General features: G+C 39.4%; 1 protein-coding gene across 38 annotated transcripts in view; it reads right to left on the bottom strand.

Annotated features, from left to right (window-relative positions):
- The window catches only part of NRXN1 (neurexin 1), a 1,248,790-nt gene that overhangs the window by 56,179 nt on the left and 1,168,750 nt on the right, over nt 1-23,861 (bottom strand). The window contains exons 2-3 of one of the 38 annotated variants that reach the window (XM_073339224.1): nt 22,798-22,871; nt 10,330-10,371 (exon numbers count right to left, since the gene is read on the bottom strand). The exons of 34 other annotated variants lie outside the window; for them this stretch is intronic. In XM_073339224.1, coding sequence (XP_073195325.1) covers nt 10,330-10,371; nt 22,798-22,857 — 102 coding nt within the window. In that variant the 5' untranslated portion in view covers nt 22,858-22,871. Of the gene's footprint in view, nt 1-10,329; nt 10,372-11,056; nt 11,165-22,797; nt 22,872-23,861 lie in introns of those variants that run through there. 3 more of the 38 variants (XM_073339227.1, XM_073339225.1, XM_073339226.1) reach the window with 3 other exon arrangements.

Genomic DNA, 23,861 nt, shown 5'->3' with positions numbered 1-23,861 from the left:
AAAGATGCTGTTCCAGCCCTGGCACTTCCTGTTGTGACTTCATATGACACCAAAGATTTTTATCCTCTGAAATCCACTGGGCTTTGATAGCTGAATACTAATGAACCATGGTATTCTTCTTAATGAAAATGGAAAGGCAGCCTTCTTTCCTATCTAATTAAACCAGCAATGACAAATACACTCTAAGCATGGTTTGAGACATATGAATTCTCCACAGAAGTTCTCCAATAGATACGTGGACAAGGAATCTAGATACCTGAAGGTACATTCTGCGTGTATCCCCCTCGAAGTTACTTTCTGACAAAACCCTTAATTCATTTTGCAGCTCAGGATGACATTTTGTGTGTTATACAATGGGCGAACACTGCTCACTTCATTAATGTGTAGAGTCACACTGGGTTCAGCGGGTGAGAATGGCCAGGAAGATGTGGCCCTGTGACATTATTATCATGCTGATGGGATATCGTTATCACACGACAGCTGTGGTCCATCTCATTGAGCAACATCCCTGCCATTTGAAAACCCTACTTGGAAAGGGTCCACCAGAACACGGTTGAACTTAGGGGAAATTCAAGTGGGGATTCAAACTTTACAGCTCGGGCTCATCTCTAAAGACAAATCTGAAATGGAACACCATACTTGAACTTTGGGGCAGTTTGGATGTGACTCTGTTCTGGAAGTTAAACTCTGTAAAATCCGAACTCTGTAGCTTGCACCTAATTACCTTAGCTTTCTGGATTGAGGCAACTAAAATGTAGCGCTGCTTAGAAGCTCAGTTGGCATTCCCATGAAGTGGCATTAAGTATTAGTCCAAAGAAATGTACATGCAAAAGACTAGTGGAGAATAGTGGTTTGTTAGCTAACTAATGCTGCTGCGGCAGATGGCTCTTCCCTCTCTCAGAGCACTCATATTTTGCAGTCACTACAGGGTCAACAAAAAGCAGAACTGGGCAGTTTTCTATTAATTGCATGATCTGCCTTGTTTGGTAGATTGACAACTATGCAATTTCCAAGGCTATGCTAGGTTTTCCAAAGAAGGTGTCTCTGCATTAATCATAAGTGAGGAATAAAGGACTAAAAATGATTGCTGAGCAAATTATCTTAACATTCAGCCTCAGCCAGGATCTGGATCTTTATGCCACTAACTTGCTGGTGTATCTTATCCACAGATACAGGTATGTCATGGTGTATTTCATTATATTCAAAGTCCTATATAAGATGGTGCTTCATGGTATCAACTGTCTTCAGATGTATAATGCTTCACTGCCTCTCATATCAATAGCACTTGCATTATTCCCTTGAAAACAAAAGACAAGGGGAATTGAATGCTATCAAGGATTTCAACTTGATGAGTGAAACAACCCTAATTGAGATTTAATGTACACTTCACCTGGTTAATCACAGAGCAGAGCCAAGAGAAATGCTTTTGGAACAAAGCAGAATTTAAAAAAAGTTCAAAAGCTAATTAAAAATGGTCAAAATTTAGATGGTTCAAATAACAATCTGTCAGAGCCCAAGACGTGTATTCTTCAACATAGCACTGCTTAGCTTCACAGATAAACATTTGAACTCCCTGTGTTGTTCTCTGCTAACCCAGACACTAATTAAAAAAAATAATTTACCAAAAGTGTAAGTTTACCTGCAGAACAGGACGATGGCTAAATATTTAATTCCTCTCTCACACATAGTAGGCTATAAAATAGGGAACTTTTTAAAAATAAATTCCTGCGTTAAGTACTATTATAAATAGATATTCACCATCACATAGCTGCTTTCACATAATTTATTATTGTGGCTTAGAAGTATGCTAAGGGACTGATCCAAGTAACCGGGAATCTTTCTGTTGACTTCACTGGACTTCAGGTTGGGTGCTTAAGGCAGAGCCTTCTCTGGCCTATTATACATGCCGCCCATGCACTCCTCCTCTTCTATATATCTTTCTGTAGTTTGTATTCAGGGGTGAAAGTAACTTAAAAGTCTTACCGGTATGAGGGCCCAGCTCTGGGCCCCCAGAAGGGATGGAGCCTCGGGCAGAAGGGGTGGGGCTGGGGGTCAGCCTCCCCTAGCCAGCCCTTCAGCGCTGCTCCAGTGGAGATTTAAAGGGCTATGGGCTCCAGCCGCTGCTGCACTAGCAGCAGCGGTGGCCAGGAGCCCCAGGGCCTTTTAAATCACCAGGCCCTGGGGCAGCTGCCCCTTTTGCCCCCCTCTCAGAAGCCCGGGGGGGGGGGGGCGGCAAAAGGGGCAATGATGTTAAAGCGGCTGTGTACGGGCCTGTACCGGGCAGCCACTTCTTACCGGTCTGCTGTACCAGCCCATTTTCACCTCTGTTTATATTACCATGTGCTAAAAACATTACAACATGCTATTTCATTGGGCAGTGGTTTCAAAATCTTTACATAACTTCCCCCTTTCTAGGAATTTCTCAAACTGATCACTGGGTACATCCACAGGTAACGTCAATGGGCTCAATGTCATTTCTGGTGACCTGGGGAGTAGTTGTGAAGTTTATTAGAAACCACTAGTTGTCATATGCTCACATTCATCCAACTTTACATTCAGCATATGAAGAATCAGAAGACCAGCTTAGCAGATCTAGAAGGCTTGAAATGGTACTAATTGCAGGCAGCTGTTGTAAAAGATCTATATAATAAGAGGGCAACACTGTCACTCTTTGTGTCACTGTGAAGCCTAGAATGTCTGTTGAGTCAGTGTGAAGGAATGGCTGCAGCTGCAAGTATGGCTGATCACTCTTATTGTTCAGAATGTCAACAGGTTCAATCATCACTGGGTTTTGTGGTCTGTTAGCATTCCATTTTTAAATTCTCAGCCATTTTGACTTTACAAATTACACTGCTACAGTAAGGCATATATCTATGCCATGCCAAGGTTTCTAGACCCTTGTGATATCAGAGTTAACTCAACCAATCACTCTCCTTCTTCTACAGCCAATTTGCATTGTTAGTATGAGGGCGACTGTAAAGACAGTGGATTACAGGCCCACACCCGTGCTCCCAACTGCCACCCACAAAAATCAACACACATCTCTCAGCACAATTTTCCCCCTCAGACACAAATCAATGCAACCACCCACACAACACAAAGGTATACACAATAACTCCAAACACACAGAGCCAATCATAACAGCACACACCACTCATTTGCAACCTGCACAAATCCAAGCAATTCTCCCAGCACACTCACAACACACAACAGAACAACCAGCACACACAATAACCCCAAGCAACAGTCTGAAGCCTAGAATGTCTGTTGAGTTAATGTGAAGCAACCAAAATCGCTACAAGAATGGCCGAGAGAATTTTTTCTTCAAAATACCACTAGGGTCAATCGTCACTAAGATGGTCTGTTACCGTCCAATTTTTAAGTTCCCAACCATTTTTGGCTTTTTGCACACATGAGTTTATGAATTACGCTGTGTAACAGCATGGGTTTTTACCTACTACTAAGAACAATGATATGTAAAGCCTGTTAATTAAACTGCTTGTGTTCTATGTGATGATTTGGAACCCTCAGAAGCCTTCAAGTTGTACAATAGCTAACCTATGCAACCTGTAAAGTCTTAGTGGAGTTACCCTGGTCCTCTCTTCCCCCTCTCCTCATTTATGTTTGTCACACTCGTGTGTTATTTCAAATTACACTGTAAGCTCCTTTGGACACTTTCTTACTATATAATTGTACAGTGTGTAACACAGTGAGGATCCTACCCTGACTGGGTTTCTAGGAGCAATCACATTACAAATAATACTATTATGTATTATTATTCGTATTGCTGTAGCATCCAGGGGCCCAATCATAGATCAGGACACCACTGTGCTTAGAGAACAATAAGAGAGTCCCTGCTCCCAAGAGCTTACAATCTAAGTAAAATTCAAGAACAACACAGATACAGAAGACAGACAGGTGGAGCACAAGGAAACAATAAGAGAATACATAACAATAATTCATGGCAGAACGTTTTAAAATAAATCAGGCACACTTTCCTTTTGTCCTCCATCCCATCTGTTTCAACTTTCATCTTATCTTACAGAAGTAAAACCAATTGTTGATGCAAATTTTTGGAAAAGAGCTGGGTATAGACAAGATAAAAGCAGTATTTATTTTGCTTCAGCAGCAGCAGCATTAGATTTACAAAAGAAGAACAAGTAGAACACTGGTTGGTGTAGATGAAAAAAGCTAACACCAAGATGGAGTGCAAGAAACACAGACATAAATTAAACAAATATTTGTTGCACAGCAACAGTTAAACAGTGAGCAAAATGTTCTTATTTAGGATAGTATGTAACTTCCTAAAACAACTAAGGTCTCTTTTAAGGCACCATTTCAGCTGTTTCTGATGTGAAGTTGCTGTACTTTTTCTCATTCTTTATGTTTCTAGTTATTGAGACAATAGTAATATAGACTCGTGACTAATTTCAATGTCACATAAAACCAGTAGCATACACATAATGTAGTAATTATCAAAGCAATTGTCTCTAATAACTCTTCAGGGGATCATTATCTATAAATCTCCCACTTTCCCTTTAGAAGTACAACCCTGCCCTGTCAAAAATCAAATTGCATTTTCATTAAAATACTCCAGAAGTTAAGCAAATAAACTATGGAACCGTGCCTTGCAACAAATCATTATTTCATGCAATAATATATACTGTCGAATACCAAAGTAGAAGGACATTTTTGAAAACAAGAGCTTACATTTTTGATTGGGTTTCCCTACATTCTTTCTCTCATACTCTCGAAAGATAGTTACAATGGGATGCCACATTACAAGAAATTAAATTCTCTGTATGAATTGCACACATACTTCTAGGGACCAACTGCCAAGCATATATTTGCAATGCGGTCAGACTATATTCAGGACAGCCAAGAATTAAGCATGTATTCAAGGCAAAAGGAATAATTGCATTGAAGTTACTTTGGTTATGAAGCAAGTATATATTTACATGAAAAAGAAGTATAAGGAGAAGGAATCACCCTGCATTATCACGTAAAGTGCACAAATGTTCACAGAAACAAGCACCACCTCACCGAACTCTGAGAGAAAAAACAAAATGGCATCATTAAACATATCTACCACCTCCCATCAAAGTCTGTTCTTTGCAACCACCATTATTTCCCCTCTTTTAATGGCAACATAATTTTTATTAAAGGGTCAACATTCATAAAAGAAAGACAATTTAAAATATACATTAAAAATAATTTGTAAATCAAACACTCCTAGCTGCATTTTAAATTCATCCCTCCTCTTGACTAGATTTGTACTGAGGTTCAGATTCTCAGAAGCAAGTCAACCAGCTAAATTTATCCCTGATGTAATTCCACTGACTTCCTGCTCCAATCAAAATCAATGCCAAACCTCCAACTGACTTCCATGGTTACAGGATCAGGCCTTTGGTCTTACTTAGGCAACACTCCTACTGATGTCAGTGGGAATTTTGCCTGAGTAAAAACTGATGGATCTGAACCTCCATTGCTAACAGATGAATCTGGTCACAATCTTGGCTATTCTGATGAACGAATCTGGTCACAATCTTGGCTATTCTGATGAACGAGAGCTAAGGCAGTGTATCTCAACCAGTGGGTTGCAGTACCCAGTGGCACAAAAGGCAATCAGGGTAGGTGGTTGTGAAAATTTTATTACAAACTAAAGCAAAGAAAATGTTAATCCCCCTGTCTTTGTACACCCTTGCCCTTCAAGGTCAAATATGCTCTGTTAACCTTCAAAACACCACACAAATAAATTATGCAGGCTTCTCATTGTTATCATGGATACATTTTTACTCTTACTTTTACAGTAAATGTAAAGGGGTTGTGCACATTTTTAACTTTGAATAGGGGATTGGCAACCTGAAATAGTTGAGAACCACTAGTCTAAGGAAATTATTATCTGGAAATTTATTAACAACACTAATATGTGGAGTATTGCGCAATTTTAATTGGATGGGGATGGAGTACTGACTCCCAATGTCTCTTAGTCCCAATGTCTATCTTCGATGCTGTTTGTTAGTCAGGAATAGCGGAAAGCTGCATTATGGTATGCAAGGATGTTTGCATTTATCACTTTTTGCTTGACATTTATTCCTGTTTTGCTGAATTATTCATGTTCATTTGTTGTAGCAAAAATAGAGAAAGATATAATTTTGAAAAACTAAATGAAATGTTCAGGATTTTTAGGCAATTTATTTTCAAGAGCCATTGAACAGCTTTGCTAAAAGCCTCTTACAAACTTTGGGGAAAATACTGCCTCCAATAGCATGTGTGCTACTTCCTTTGACTTCAATGGGAAGCCCATTCATGTATCCATAGCTGGAAAGGGACTATCTAAAACCATCAGAGTGGAAGGGGCATATAGCTAGATACTTGTAAAACACCCACTTTAAACCTTGAATTCCCATGAAACTGGCCTTGGGTAGGTTCCAGTCTCTGTATGTGAGCCTGTGAGATTTTTTTGTTTGGATTTTGCTTCTCTGAGCTAGTTACAAACTCTTTTTTTGCCCAGGCTGGAGGTTGCTATGGACTGAGTCAAAACTATTATCATCAGGAAAGGTGACCTGGGCCAAAAAATTAGAGAGACAAAGGGGATGAGGTTCTCTGGACCAACTACTGTTGGTGAGAAGACAAGCTTTTGAGCTCTTCCTTATGTATGGGAAAGGTAGTCAGAGTGTCACAGCTAAATAAAAGATCAAACAGATAGCTAAGGGTAAGTAGTTAGCACATATTCTATGGGACCATTCAAGGTGAAAACATGTTTTTTCTCCTGGATCCATGATTGACTGAACACATCCCCAATAAAAGCAGGAGTTTCAGCAAAGCCATTTAATTTGATTGCTGTTTTGGGGCATGTCTACATAGCAAATGAAGGTGTGATTGTTGAACAGGTAGGCATGCTCATGCTATCTTTAATCTAGCTAGTGCAGATAACAATGAAAGTCCTTGTCTACACTAGGGCTACAGCTACACTACAGGGTTAAGTTGATGCAAATTATACCGATGATCATAAACTGCTATAATTACATCACTTGTGTATGTTCACACAGTGCTCCTTCTGTTGGCAGAATGCATCCACAGTTGGTTCTCTAGCATCGACAGTAAGAGCAGTGCACTGTGGGTAGCTATTCCACTGTGCATCTCACAGCCTTCTGCACCTAGGAGTTGTGGGAAGGCAGAATGGATTGCAGTGCATCATAGGTGCAGGCTCAACATCCCGTGATGCAATTTTTTCTGTCCCATTATCCTATGGGCTTCTGACTATGTTTCATGACATTTTTCAAAAGTCCCTGTTTACTGTACACCTGCCATCTATGTCTGAAAGGATGGATCCTGCACAGCTCTACACCGTTGTGGTCAGTGTTATGAACACAATGTGACTGATCATGCAGTATATCATGAGCTTCAAATCTGAAGAGGAATCCTTGGTGCCTCACCTACTGTGTACGATGGAAAGAAACAACACAAGATTACTTTTGGCATTCATGGAGCAGCCGTACAGAGTGGATCAAATTGGGCTCCACAGTTGCTGTTGGGATCGGGAAACAAGCACTGATTGGTGGGGTCACATCGTTATGCAGGTCTGGGATGACTAGCAATGGCTACAGAACTTTTGGATGTGCAAAGCCAATTTCCGGGAACTATGTGTGGCGCTAGCCTCAGAACTGCAATGCAGATTGAGGTGTCATTAGAGGAGGTTTTGGAACAAATAGATAAACTAAACAGTAATAGTCACCAGGACCAGATGGTATTCACCCAAGAGTTCTGAAGGAATTCAAATGTGAAACTGCAGGACTACTAACTGTATCTACTAACTACTAACCTATCATTTAAATCAGGATCTGTACCAAATGACTGGAGGACAGCTAATGTGATGCCAATTTTTTAAAAAGGCTCCAGAGGTGACACCAGTACAGGTCGGAAAGCCTGACTTCAGTACCAAGCAAACTGGTTGAAACTATCGTAAATAACAAAATTGTCAGACACATAGATGAACATAATTTGTTGGGGAAGAGACAACATGATTTTTGTAAAGGGAAATCATGCCTCACCAATCTACTAGAATTCTTTGAGGGGATCAATAAGCATGTGGACAAGGAGGATCCAGTGGATATTGTGTATTTAGATTTTCAGAAAATCTTTGACAAGATCCCTCACCAAAGGCCCTTAAGCAAAGTAAGCTGTCATGGAATAAGATGGACGGTCCTCTCATGGGTCTGGAAAAAGAGGTAAACAGTGAGGTGGCAAAATTTGCAGATGATACAAAACTACTCAAGATAGTTAAGTCCCAGGAAGACTCCGAAGAGATACAAAAGGATCTCTCAAAACTTGGTGACTAGGCAACAAAATGGCAGATTAAATTCAATGTTGATAAATGCAAAATAATGCATGTTGGAAAATATAATCCCACCTATATGTATAAAATGATGGGGTCTAAATCAGCTGTTACTACTCAAGAAAGAGATCTTGGAGTCCCTGTGGATTGTTCTCTGAAAACATCCACTCAATGTGCGGCGGCAGTCAAAAAAGTGAACAGAATGTTGGGAATCATTAAGAAAGGGATAGATAATAAGACAGAAAATATCATATTGCTTCTATATAAATCTTGAATACTGCGTCCAGATGTGGTCGCCCCATCTCAAAAATGATATATTGGAATTGGAAAAGGTTCAGAAAAGGGCAACAAAATAATTAGGGGTATGAAATGGCTGCTATATGAGGAGAGATTAATAAGACGGGACTTTTTAGCCTTGAAAAGAGACAACTAAGGGGGGATATGATTGAGGTGTATAAAATCATGACTGGTGTGAAGAAAGGAAATAAGGAAGTGTTATTTACTCCTTCTCATAACACAAGAATTAGCGGTCATCAAATTAAATTAATAGACAGCAGGTTTAAAGCAAACAAAAGGAAGTATTTTTTCACACAATGCACAGTCTATCTGTGGAACTCCTTGCTAGAGGATGTTGTGAAGGCCAAGACTATAACAGGGTTCAAAAAAGAACTAGATAAATTCATCGAGGATAGGTCCATCAATGGCTAGTAGCCAGGATGGGCAGGGATGGTGTCCCTAGCCTCTGTTTGCCAGAAGCTGGGAATCGGCGACAAGGAATGGATCACTTGACGATTACCTGTTTTGTTCATTCCCTCTGGGACACCTGGCATTGGCCACTGTCAGAAGACAGGATACTGGGCTAGATGGAGCTTTGGTCTGACCCAGTACGGCCATTCTTATGTTCTTATGCAAGGACAACAAAATGAGAGCTGCCCTCTTGGTGGAGAAGCGTGTGGCAATCGGCGTGTGGAAGCTGGCAACTCCAGACTGCTACCAGTTGGTCGTGAATCGGTTTGGAGTCCGGAAGTCCATCATGGGGGTTGCTTTCATGCAAGTGTGCAGGGCCATTAATCAAATCCTGCTCCGAAAGACTGTGACTCTTGCAAATGACTGGCTTTGCGGCAATGGGATTCCCTAACTGCAGTGGGGGAACAGATGGAACGCATATTCCAATTTTGGCCCCGGACCATCTTGCGACGGAATACATCAATAGAAAGGGGTACTTCTCTATGATATTGCCAGCACTTGTGGATCACTGGGATCGTTTCACTGATATCAACATGGGGTGGACAGGGAAGGTGCATGAAGCACGCATCTTCAGGGAACACTGACCTGTACAGAAAGCTCCAAGCAGGGACTTTCTTTCTCGACCAGAAGATTCCAATGGGGCATGTTGAAATGCCCATAGTGATCCTGGGAGATCCAGCGTATTGGCTGACATAGCTACTGCCTCTCATGGGAGGTGGAGTAATTAATCATAGAATCATAGAATATCAGGATTGGAAGGGACCTCAGGAGGTCATCTAGTCCAACCCCCTGCTCAAAGCAGGACCAATCCCCAATTTTTGCCCCAAATCCCTAAATGGCCCCCTCAGGGATTGAACTCACAACCCTGGGTTTAGCAGGCCAATGCTCAAACCACTGAGCTATCCCTCCCCTAAGCTGATGGGAGAACTCTCTCCCATCAGCTTAGGGTGTTTTCACCAGAAGCTCTACAGCAGCACAGCTGCGTCAGTGCAGCTGCACCACGGCAGCGCTTCTAGTGTAGCTGTACACACAATGGTGAGCTGATGGCATGGGTTTCAGTGTGGGCTAGCAACCCAAGCATGTTTCCAGCGTCCCCAGTGGGCTTGTACTTGGCAGCTAGCCTATTCTGCAGCCTGTGCTACCATGTCTTCACTACTCTTGTTACCCAAACTAGCTAGATTAAAGCTGGCACAAGTATGCCTCGCCGTTCTACAGGCACATTTTCATTTGTAGTGGAGACATACCTTAGAGGGGGGCTGATGCAGTCTTACATGAGATCTCTGATCCTTATGGAAAACAAAGAAAAATTATTCAATAATTTACCCTGGCTATTGTGATACTGGCATGCAACGGGACAGACTAGCGGGCTGTTATCCCTAACTCCATCAGGTAGTTGAAACCAACTGTGTTCCTTCTCTCCCTCATAGAATTTTGAAATGTATAGTATAAATTCCCAGACATACAGTTAGCTGGTACCTCCGCAGTGTGCGCCACTCACACCCACTCTAATGGCAGACCTGGCTGCTGACATAGCTTTGCAGCAGATGCCTGTGGACACGTACACACACACCTCTTTATGAGAACTGCTTTGTTGTAGCACACTGCCACGACCACCTTATTTTCAGACAGCTCCAGATGTTTCCTCTCCATGTACCGCCACATAGCCATGGTACACATATGCTCCCCCAGCCCACTGATGTTTGCAAGTGATGGCCTGCAACAAAATTAATTCAGACACCACTCTATCCAGCTGGAGAGCAGCCCTCCTTAGCTCCCTACTTACCTCTCTTTAAAAATATGCTTTTTAGTCAGTATAATGCTTTTTAGTTAGTAAAAAACTTGAAGTTCTTTACAAAGGTATGTAAGCATTATCCTCATTTTACAGATGGGAAACTGAGGTACAATGAGGGTAAATTGTTTGCCCATGGTCAAAGATTGTCAGTTTATTAGGTTTGATTCTTATTCTATTACCTTATTCATTGGGCCATGCTGCTGTCTCCCTTTAAAAGTGTGGATGTTGATTTTAATTTTCTTTCTTCTCTTTCAAATAATGATGCTGCTTCTGTTGCCCATCTAAATCTGACATTTTACAATGTGGATAATAGGCCTGCTTCAGCTTTTAGCAAAGCAGCAAACCTAGGCAAATGTGCATGAACCCAAACCTTGTCTATAAGTTCAGCTTCAGACATGGAAAAAATGGGTTGAACCTAAATCTTTTCAATCCTCAGTGCCTTGTGACACTCCTACAAATTGGATTTGACACTAGAATTCTCATATTTATTTTGAACTGGATTTGAAATGGTTCTAAAGGGTCTATAAACCTTTATACATTTCTCACATATTTATGACAGAGAAAAATGTGGGTTTAGAAAATTAAATCTCTGAAACCTCTTATTTTGTGTTGTGCCTTCTGATTTCTGCCAAATAATTTACACAATTAGTAAGCGGTTTCTAACAGTTACATTAAGGGGGCCTAGTTTAATTAAACCTACCAGAAAGGAATTCATTTTAGAGATCCCCACCAAGGAGATATGTTCATCAATAAATCTTGAAAGTAATATATTCAAAATAGTTTCTAATGCATTTTGAAATCCTAGTTGAAACAGGTGGGTAGAATAGTAAAGGCATTCACCCAAATGAACATCCCATGACTTCCCTCTGCTCAACTTCAGCATATTTCTTGAAATTAGTAATTTTGACTCTGAATGACTTTATTTAACCTTAATATCCCTCATGGTTTTCTATTCTCATTCTTGGCAGCAAGTTGCATTGTGCAGCTCAGCTTTGTCAATGTCTTTAGAAGTATGAAACCTCCATTAATATGAAATACACTGTCAAGCAACTTTGCTCCCAGACTGCTTCCACTAACAGCACAGCAGAAGCAGACAGATGCCAGAAGTAATGTGAATATTACCTGTGGCTGATCCCTCAATACACTGACTCATTCTTCTCTAGTGAAGCTAGGCATCAGCTAACAGCACACCCACCACTTACTAGTTTCTGGAGACTGCCTTTCGTTCCTCCTCAAACAGATATAAATGTCCACAAATCCACACCTGTTTGTATTATTTCATATCACTGGTTTGGAAAAAACACAAACAATGTTCAATAATCTTCTTCTGCAACATCATTATGGCCCTTGCTGTGGACAAACCTAACTCTTGAATCTTCCAGATTGCCATGTAACAGCCAATCTGCTTAATCCTGTATCCTGGCAAATCCAAAGACACAATGGAGAGAACACCAGTAATTGTAAAGGAATGGGTACTAAAATCTGTAGAGGCAAAGCCTGCCTGCATCAATCCCCTATTCAGGGTTTGCTCAAACTGAAATTTTGATAAAGGTGTACCAAGAAAAGATAAAATTTATTCAGACACATATTCCACATTGTCTTTTTCAGCCAGAAAACCTCTATACTGTGCTACCAAAGCTCCTTGCTTTATGTATCCTCACAGTGCCTCATGACAACTTAAGGATAGACGGTAAATAAAGTCTCTGGCAATATTTTTCACCTGTGGCCTTATCTTTTTTGGGAGGTTGGGTGTTTTACTCTTCTCTTCTTTGAAGGAGGGTCTACAGGTAGGTTTGCAAACCTTCCTGGATTGTGCTGGAGTCTCCAGGAATTAAAGATTAATCTTTCATTAAAAATTATGTTATGTGATGAAACCTCCAGGAATATGTCCAACCAAAATTGGCAACCCTAGCTACAGGAGTTTCCCAAGACATCCTTCCAGCCACTGTTTTACATGAGAAGTGTTTGCACACTTCCTAAGTTTTATTTACCCCCCCTAATAATCAGAAGATGGAATATTTCACTTTTATGGAATAATCAGAGTTTATTAAAGTTACAGCATAGAGGGTGCATGGTAATGGTAGTACACTGAGAAGCTAGGGGGTCACAAATCAAATTACTCAATTCAGGGCTAAGCACACATTTGCTACCAGTCTGAAAAGAGCTATTAGTAACCATAGTGAAATACAGAAACTGCTTTTCACTACTGAATCATTACAGAGATATGGCTGGTGAAATGCCTGAGATTTCTACATCCAAGTGGAATGGCTGGAAAGCAAATATTTGCAATTTTCTCTTCAAGCATGAAAATTTTCAGTCAGCCATCCTCACCACAGAATAGTTTTCTCTGTGAGAGACAGACAACCAATTAGCTGCCCCAAAAGGTGAATTTAAACAAGATTAGCTCTAGATTTCACAGCTGTTGCCCATGGCTGCTCTAAAGACTCAAATATCTGCTGAGGAATGAATCCTCTTTGAGGCTTCTGACCTTGTTGTGCTGAACAACACTTCATCAGTTTCCTGAATGCAAAAGCAAATTGTTGCACACCCTTGGAAAGAATCCCATTCTTCACAGTCGTGAAGTGTTCAGGCAGGGATCAAATAGGGTGGCTTGATGGGCCTCGGCTTAGAGATGGCTCTTCTGCTCTAGAATCTAAGCTTTTGTTTACAATTGTTTAAAGGGACAGAGATTTTTATTTGCATTAAGTCCACAACCCCTTTGCACTAGTGGCATAAAATAGCCTTTTGTGTAAATGAGAATCAGGCCCTCAGTCTCTAGCCCTTATTCAAAAGGTGAGTTAAGTGTGAATGGATGCAGTGATGTCCACTTGAGCCTGGAGACAGCCTGAAACAATGGCTCTGAGAAATAAGAGCTGCTCCCATTTGTTTCAGTGGGACATTGACCCTGAAGCCTAATTATAGCATTAGCTTTTCACTGCTGATAGAACACAAAGGAAAAAGAAAAGATTACCATATTATGAAGATCAGCACAATATATTAAAAGTGGCATCTTATTTTGATGTCACAAGCAGGATGAGCATGATTAATCGGTGGAGCTTGGGATACCATCACTGTTTTTTCTTCAATTTGACTTCTGTAACGGAATAAAGGAGACTTCCCTTATATGCAATACAAATTAAACTGTTAAATACAGTCAGTGGTAATCAACCAGCCACCTGCTTTTTCTAACCTTCTTTCTTTGTCAGGTAATACAGTTGGAAAGATCCTTGGAAAAAAGCCAGTATAGCAGCGGTGGGCAACCTGTAGCCCGCAAGCAGCCCATCAGGCTAATCTGATTGCGGGCCCCAAGACATTTTGCTGAAGTTGACCCTCCGCAGGCATGACCGCAGGAATGTGCTGGCTGCTGCTTCCTGCAGCTCCCATTGGCCGGGAATGGCGAACCGCGGCCACTGGGAGCTGCGGGGGGCCGTGCCTGTGGACAGTCAACATCAGCAAAATGTCTCGCAGCCCACAATCAGATTACCCTGATGGGCCACACAAACGCAAGACAGTTTTTAGGCTTATGGTGCTCATAATCTGAAACAGACAACTGCAACGAGGACTATCAGTGGTTTGATTACAGATGTCAAGCATATTCCTGTTTCTACAAGAGAACCCACAAAGACTGAACAAAGAATTCCCTAGCACAAGCAGTACCCTCTCCCTAAATCTTTTGACTATTTTTAATTGTGGTTCAAAAAATTACCTAGACTATCTGGTAAAAACACTACTCAACAATTTCTAATCCTAATGATGTTCAGAAAAAGTTCAGACAATGTAATGTTCTTTTAACACCTTTCCTCTTCTGATTTCTTAATCACATTAGGTGGTCAGAGTTGGGAAATAAAACCTTTTCTCCTCAAACGTCTGAAAATAACTACAGTTTCTTTCAGTACTTTTGATATATTAGCAAATTGCCAAGAAAGAGGAATGGATGTCTCAGGAAACTGCTAATTAAATTCAGAGCAGTTACCCTTTCCTTCACAGGGTCACATCTTGCCCAGACAGACAGGAAGTTGTTACTGTCTGATGGTTGCTCTGTGGTTTAGAGTAGCTGAAATAGTTAGTGACTTCAGTGGATGGGTATCTTTATCATTAAAAACACTGTCACAATTGGCACTAACTGGAATCCTTGTTGTCAGCTTCACCAACCATGAATAGGCACAGAGACTGAATTACCCTCTCGGTCCCAATGGTGTCCTGTTCCATTTTAAGTATGAGGCACATTGATTGGGGCTTATGCTGCCACTGCTACTGCTTTAAATGCTGTGCAGTAAAAAACTTCAGTCTCCAGGAATTGCAATCAACACCTCAAATGTTCTGCAAAGTCCACCCAAGTGGAGGGATCTTGCTCCATTAAAAATGAGGCCATAATGAAATAATACTTTTTCTTTTCTGCTTTTTTCATTTGTCTTGTTAATTCTACAACTGAAGATCCTAGGCAAATGTCAGCCCTCCTCCCAAACCCCACCTAAAAACAAAACAAAACAAAACAAAACAAAAAAACAAGAAAAGTACTAGTGTACTAGGGATTACTGAACATGGGCTTTGGATGTTGGACTTTCAAAATCCCTTAATTTAATCTTTTATTTACCTCACCCCTAAAGATAGTGTGTCATAGCAATGTTTGCTGCAGAACGAGTCCCTTTGCAGAGTGATGGTGATCACAGGGGCTGAGCTTCTACAGTATGAAGACCTCTCTAGCCACCCTAGCATCTCAGAAACTGGGCAGCTCAGGAACTGAAATCAGATACAGTATGTTATACTGTCACTAGAAAGTCAGGATGGCTCACCTGTTTTATATTTAATTTTACTGTCTTGGGCTACCACTCCTGTTAATATCTGCAACACTTAGGATCATGTTCAGAGGAAGATAAGAGGAACACATTTATGAAATTGTACAGTAGTTTATTACCTAAAAGGGTAATGATTTTGCAAGGACCAAAGGGTCGTTTCTGCCTTTTCTTCCCTCCAAGGAGCACCTGAAATCCTGGGCTATCCCCAAGCATACATTAAATTTGTTAGTCTCTAGGGTGCCACAAGTACTCCTGTTCTTATTACTGACACAATGTATGTATGCTCATACAAAGAACTGTGTAAGAGAGGACTGATAACACATCTGACTTAGTGACTGCGGGAAAAGCTCAAATCCACTAAAAAAACAAGTAAATGACTGTATTGGTTATCGGCATACAGTTATATAAAAAACCCTTTCAGCTGAAATTTGGCATGAATAGCACCTGGGCAAGTAAAGTAGCAGCATGGCTAGATCTCTCTTAACCTGGATTATGCTGGCTCTCAGTTCTTGCTCTTGGTGTGAAGAATTTAATTATTGAGATGTGAACACTGACGCCCAGAACAATTTTGCCTGATTATGCATTTTGTCACCCATGTTGCCCTTTGATAAAACGCTACTAAGTATTGCACCTCTCTGTGCATGGGTGACGTGATTCTTGATGGGAAGCCTGGTAGTAACAGGATACAGTGGCTATGATTTTTTGGGTAGTCCTTTACAATGAAGCAGCTGATTTCAGACATGAAAATGCATGTGCTGGAGTTTTAATAAAGGACTATATGGAATGCAAGGTAACTGTGAATATTGTCATTAATTCAAGCAAAGCTAAGTATGGGTCAGTTAAACTGTGACACAAAGATCGGGTGAAATTTTATCCTGGCTACCAAAATGCCCTTATAATGTGATAACACAAATGTTCATAAAGCATTGTCACTCCTTACATGGATTCTGTGTGATGAGCAGGAACCTGAAATGATGCAGTTTCAGGTGACTACCAACATGCCAATGACGGAGTGAAGAATTTGAAGTTTCCAGTGGAAGGATGTCGATAATTTGTAGTTCCCAGGTATTGGGTAAAAATGTGAGTAACAGTAGTTGCATCTTTTGGCTAAGTGAACTGGAGTAAAAAAGGACAGGATATGTCCTAGGATCCCAAGCATTAGTTGGCAGGGATATTGTTGAGAAAGAAGGCACAGTAAAAGAGATACAGACACTAGTCAGTCAGAAAAACTGTGACAGAAAAACAGTGTCAACTTCTTGGTAGCCTCCAATACACTTCGTTTGGATACAAAAATGGCTAAGGGAACATCTTTCCATTAGGGCATTCTATATAGTAACAGTGACATCAATATATGACTCCTGCTGTTAATGTCTATTGTAGTCTAACAAACCATTGAATTAGTTTATAAATGTGTCAGGGAAAAATATTTATTTTCACTGGTCTTATTATTAATTGTATGTAGATGGTAGTGCCTAGAAGTCCCATTCAGGATTGAGGCTCCATTGTGCTTGCTACTGTACAAATATATAAGAAAACATGGTACCTACCCCAAAGACCTATTGTATGGAAGTTTTGCCAAAACTGTGTGAAAGGAGAGATATGACCAGGAATTATAAATATCTAGACATTTTCTCATAGTGGAGGCTTTCTTCATATGTAGGAAACCATTGGGTGAATTTTTTTGGTTGGATAATTTTTGAAAGGTTCCTTATGTAATTAACAATCAGTTAACTGGTCCTTAATCAGTTAATTTAAGGTCCTTGCTTAAAAACAAAGTGATTTGAATTTAATTTTTTTGCTTTCTGGTCTATTTTTAGCTCAGTTACCCAGCTTATTTCAGTTACCTTAGTACAGTTGCTTTAGTTCAGTATCTGAAGCTGAAAAGCTGTCTTTAATCTCTGATACCCTTTGGATACTTGGCTATAGGAAGAATAGTGTGAGGTCTGCTACAGAAGTCCGTCAGTTTCAGCACATTTCAAGAAAGGAGCAAGGGTCATGAATCAGCGACTAAAGCTCATCATGCTGCAGCTTATGTGTATGGCAAAAAAGGATCCAGCTATCTCCAAGAACAGTAACCTTTTTATTGGTTCAAATGACTTATCTATATTTCACTTTGAGCAAGTATTGCAAAGAAGTTCACAGAGAATCAGGATTAGTCTATATAGGTAGAATCATAGGACTAGAAGGGCCCTTGAGTGAAGTCCCCTTCACTCATGGCAGAATTATTTAGACCAGGGGTAGGCAACTTATGGCACACGTGTCAAAGGCAGCACACAAGCTGATTTTCGGTGGCACTCACACGGCCTGGGTTCTGACCACCGCTCCGGGGGGCTCTGCGCTTTAATTTAATTTTAAATGAAGCTTCTTAAACATTTTAAAAACCTTATTTACTTTACAGACAACAATAGTTTAGTTATATATTATAGACCTATAGAAAGAGACCTTCTAAAAACGTTTAAATGTATTACTGGCACGGGAAACCTTAAATTAGAGTGAATAAATGAAGACTTGGCACACCACTTCTGAAAGGTTGCCGACCCCCGATTTAGACCATCCTTGACAGGTGTCTGTCTAACCTGCTTTTAAAAATGTCCAGTGATGGGTTCCTTTAGGACTAGGCTGGCCACCTCAATTCCCTGATTCAGGTTTCCAGAGTATCAGGATTAGACAAATTGTCAGATAAATCCTGACCAGCTAAGAAGTTACTATTATTTCCTTCCATTAACGAACTGCTTGCTGTGCAAAAACAATGAGATCTGAAAGTCAGTCTGTATGCTTTCTCGCTCATGCATCATCACCGGTAACCCTGAGATGTATTACATAGTAGTTGCCTTTACTACTTTCTCAGATGTCTTTGCTACCATACTATTCATGTTATTCCCTAGGTATACCTTTCATAGGAAAAATGTGGAAAGCAGTGCTGACATTATCTAGCAACAAAGACAAAGCTGTAAAGATTTTAAGGGTGATAACTGTCAATGTAGTTTAAGGTACAATTGCAATGTATATTTTTGTACATTTCCACATAAATACTCTGCAGCTGCAATTTAGTAATTCTGATGGTGACATGCAAGTCCCAAAATTAAATCCAGCTCATTCGCCCTTAGTTATGTTGGCCCTATAGTGACTACTGAAGTAAAAATTAGCCAGAATGTATGGTTGTCAATAAAGTCAAATGGAATGACTCAAAATTAACACAGGAAACAGGTCTGTAGCATATGAAGGAAATGTTTCTACAGAGTCTCTTTTCTGAGCATAGCTGCATGATAAGGCCATAATCCAACACCCAATAAAATCAATAGGAGGGCTCCCATTGAGATCATGGGTATTGGATTGCCCCCTAAGTGAAATTTTATTTAGCTGAGAGATGATGAGCTGAAGTCTATGTGAGTTGAGGGTGCTCAGTATCTCCTATGATCACTTACTACACTTATTATTGTAAGTAATATGATCACTTATTACACTTATTACGACACAGAGTGATGACAGGATATGACGCTGGATAAGGGGTACATTCTATATATATTTAGATGTGCATCTACAGCGATATCTATTTACAAATCACAGAGAAAAAATGAAGCCAAAATCAGATGATGGCCACAACACAGGAGTGGGCTATTACATCACTGTCTGAAAATGTGTGAAACAGGTCAGAAAAGGAAAACCAAGAAGACGAGAGTAGCAAACAACAGCAGAAACCAGAGAAACAAAAGTACTGATGGAAAATGCAATATAATATGAAGTGTAAAGTCATTTTTTGTGACAGTGTAGGTAGTTGCTATGGGTAGATTAGTCAGTAGCTTGGGAAATTTTATTTTTAAGGCAGTCTTTGGTGACTACAATAGGTGCAAATATGATTATTACGTTGTACTATCAAATACGCATTGAACAGAACTTGTCAACATTTTCCAAGTTATTGAAATTTCAACCAAAATAATAAAAAAAAATGTTGAAAGTGTTTTGAACCAGCTCTAACATTTAAGCTTGTACAGGTTCCCTGGACAAATTTGGTCTGAAGCTTTCTTTATCCATTTATTTTGATAATTTCTCTATGCAGACTACACAAAGAGATGAAATCCTGGCCCTTCTGAACTCAGTGACAAAACTCCCATTGACTTTGATGGGGCCAGGATTTCAACCAATGTATGTAAGGCATAAGAAAATTAATGGAAACTAAATTTCGAAGTATTGCAAATACCAGTGAGGACTGAAAAAAAACAATACTAAGGGACATAGAAAGAAAGCAGAAATACTATATGAGCAGTACATTACTAAATATGATTCAACATGGAAAAATGCAAATTAATAGATAAGGGGAATAGGGGAAAATAATCTGAAACAGAGGAAAAGAAAACCTGAAAAAGCAGTAGTGACAAAAATTCCGAGCAGTGGTCAAGTACAGCAAATTGGATACAAACCGGCAGTGCAATACAATCAAAGAAAAAAAACGCATATACAGTTTGGGGCTGCAAATGTAAACTTTGGGTAACATATTGAAAAGCACCTGGGGGCAGATTTTAAGGGTATTTAGGCACCTAGAGATTTAGATAGGCACCTAGTGAGATTTTTGAAAGTGCCTGGGTACTTAACTCCCACTGGGCATGAAGGGATTTCTGAAAATCTCATTAGCTGTCTACCCTTAGGCAACTAAATATCTTTAAGAATCTGGACATTAAAGCCTAAATCTCCTTGATTTCCAGCCCTTTGACTTGCAATGCAACTTCAGCTCCTAAGTGACTTAGGAGCCTTAGAAAGCTTTTGTCTTTCATTATACCATCCTTACAGAATTCTGCATAAAGTTCTAGGTTGGTGCATACTACCAGAAAGATTTCAAGGAATTCATTTATGGGTAAATAGACAGACCAGAAAGCAATAATGGGTCAGATTTATCTCTGTTGTAACTTCACTGATATCAACAAAGTTAGACTAGAGATGAATTTGGCTCCTTATATATTTCTTGGTTAAATGAAAATTTAAATTTAAATATAAAGACACCAAGAAAGCAGAACAATCACTATAACTAGAAGCAGTGGGATGAAATTGAGGAACAGAAAAGATGAGCTGAGTATCAACAAATGTTCATAACATTGAGCTGTATCAGACTAAGGAGTAGTCTCTTAATGGAAGTGGTGGACGGGCCATAAGCTGTTGTACAGGTAAATGATTTGCACTCAAGAACAGATTGTAGGGAGAAATCCTGCTTGCAGGTGGACAAGATATTTTCCCATTCTAATTCTCTGTAGGCTAAATTACACTGGTGCACTACCATCATGATTTTATTTTATTAAAAACATTTACCAGGTACAACAGCTATCTCAGAAGCATATATTGTATATGTTGCACATCATTATTTTATTCCAGGTTTTTTTGTTCTTTGTCTCTGTAGACAGGTACACTTACTGTTGAAAACAGGAAGCAGCTATGCCCACTCTGGGCTTCCCCACAGCAGAGTAGTGCTGACAACTGTTAATTTTTCAGGTTACCTCAAATACACATGCATGTGTGTGCACAACCTACCCCCCCCACACACACACATGAAAGAATATCTCCCTCACTGTGCCTAGGATTTCTTGCTTAATAAGAATTAGTCAAAGTCCTGAAGCACAGTCAAGTTTTTAACTGTTCTTAGGCTGTCTATCTCTTCTGAATTTCTATAGAATATTGATTCCTGACTTAAAAGTACAATTATCCACATAATTAAGCTGCCCAGGTGAATAGTAACTCTGGCTGATTAAAGGACTATTTTAAATGTACAGATATTTCAATGATTAGAAAGCAGGGGCAATATTAATTTGATTTTTCACTATTTATTGCCACAAGTTTTTAGAGAAAAGCTCTTAATATAGGTAAATTGCTACACTTCAGGATGTAATCCACATCAAGATACCTGTGCTTATTTGCTTTTCAGGAGCATCTAAGGAAAAATGTCCTAGAGTAGTTAATAATCATTGTTTTCTTGAAGGTCAGAAAGCTCATTTCAATACTAAACTCTAGAGTACAGATGTTGGTCTTTGAGATTGCCATAACTCTAGCACTTCTTATATTAAGCAAATGGAAGCATAACCTAAATTCACTTTCTATAAGTTATCTGGATGCATCCCTTCACAGTCTAGCTACAATTTAGGCAGATTTAATACACAGTTCCTCAGGCTGCCCTGCCAATTACTTCTGTGCTGACCTGGAAGGATCATTAATATTAGGGAGTCGAGAGGCAATTCAATTTCCATGCTGGCTCAACCCTAAGCCTCTTCTAAGTAAAGGCTGTCAGCTGTGTCAAATTATGTATGATGCCTAGGTGATGTGGAAGACTGTCTATTAGGGAGTAGAGCTGGGAATGGCAAACTCATTTCACTAAATTTTCCAGCTGAACATGTACTATCATCTAAAATGTCACACGGCCAGAGTTATTGGAAATGAGATAATCTAACATAACCAAATATTTTCAGATAAAACAGTGATGGGGGGAGGGAGAACCAAGATTAGCATTAGAGATGATCAGTATCATGAGAATCACAATATACATTAATATTTTAATAAATGTAAGCATGTATGTTTAAAAAATGAGGTGAAAAAATCTCTGTAAAAAAGCCTCCTGTTAATGTAACCCTGTCACCCAATGCATGGAATTTATACAGTATACCAAGTAAGCCACAATGACCAAATTTTGAGATTTAATCCCATCACTCCTAATGATAGGAGCACTGCCATAGACTCATAGAATATCTATGACACTATCTGTCATCCAAATATAGATACTACTGTCTAAAAGATTAAGATAATTTAGATCCAATTCTATACATAACCTTTTTACAAACATGTCATAAAAAATAGAAAACTGGCTTAACATACCAGTTAATGTTTATAACTTGTAAATCAAAGTACATTCCTACAATGCTCTTCCTAAATATATTCTCCTCTAAAACAAAACAAGTAATCAAGAAAGCTTTTCCTCCTTTAACTTCTGTCTCATAATAAGTGTAAGATGTGAAAATATACTTTTTCTAGTATAGCAGTTGCTACCTTATCCCCCTTCTAGTATAGAGATTCCTACTTCATCCCCTTTAAAGACCCTAATCTCCTTTCATCCACTTTACTCCTCCATACAGAGTATTGTCTGTACTCACTATCAGCATACAGTTGTCCCATCTGGTAACAGTCCTGCTTTTCCTAGCTTTAATTCCCATGGTGCATGTAGACTCTAAAATAACAAGGCATATTCACTATTGTTGTGGAGTCTAATGACTGGGAAGGGATCACATTGCTCCCAAAGGAACTCAGTGTTCACACACACACAAACACACACCTTACTACTTGTTTTCAAGTATTTGTAATCTTTCAAGCTTTGTAATCAATGCTACTTTAAATTGATGCTTTGGAGGTTTGTTAATAAAAACAGCTTGCTTTTGATGTTAGAAATGAGCAAATAAATAATCAGTCTTCTAAAAAAACCACACAAATGCTTTCAATATCACTGGCATGCAGATATTTCCCCCCTATAAATTAAAATGAATTAGTTAAAAGAAATATGATGCTATTTTGCATTACATATTATGAAATATTTGTTCATCAGATTTAGTCATTCATTTGTATGCATTCTATGTTAACAAAACATGCATATAACTCACAGAAATTCCAGTTCTGCAAATGCTCAGTAAGAAACAAAAACAAAAAAAAACAAACAAAAAATCCATGCGTGCACACGCTCACACACAAACACACATTATGTGCCAAAATAAAAAGCATGCATGGTCAGGGTTTAAGCAGCTTTTTAGAATAATTATTATGTTATTAATAACAAAGCAGCCTGGCAACAATTTTAAGCAGTTTTTATTCATGCTTTTATTGGAGTTTTCTGAATTTCCCCTCCACCCCCTTTTTTACTCTTTTGCAGCAACATGCTAAAAAAATCTCTATGTAAAGCAGCAGATAAAAAGGAAGCATCCATGCCCAGGTTTTAAAGCATTATTTTCTTGTAAAAAGATATTAAAATTTAAAAGCCTTTCTATATTTAACAGATATTGTGCAGAAATTCAATCTCAATATTAATGACATGCAATCTCCAAGAAGACATACTCTAATTTTTTTTAAAAAGTCATTTTTAGTAATCGGTGCAAATGCCTTTTTTATTTTGCTGTTAGACTAATGGTATCTTAAACCCTGCATGCTGCAGTGCTTAGCCTGTGCTCTG

The sequence above is a fragment of the Lepidochelys kempii genome, chromosome 3, assembly GCF_965140265.1.
Source record: "Lepidochelys kempii isolate rLepKem1 chromosome 3, rLepKem1.hap2, whole genome shotgun sequence".
Taxonomy (NCBI): Eukaryota; Metazoa; Chordata; order Testudines; family Cheloniidae; genus Lepidochelys; species Lepidochelys kempii.
The sequence above is the reverse complement of the archived record's forward strand: the minus strand, read 5'-3'. Positions and strand labels throughout refer to the sequence as shown.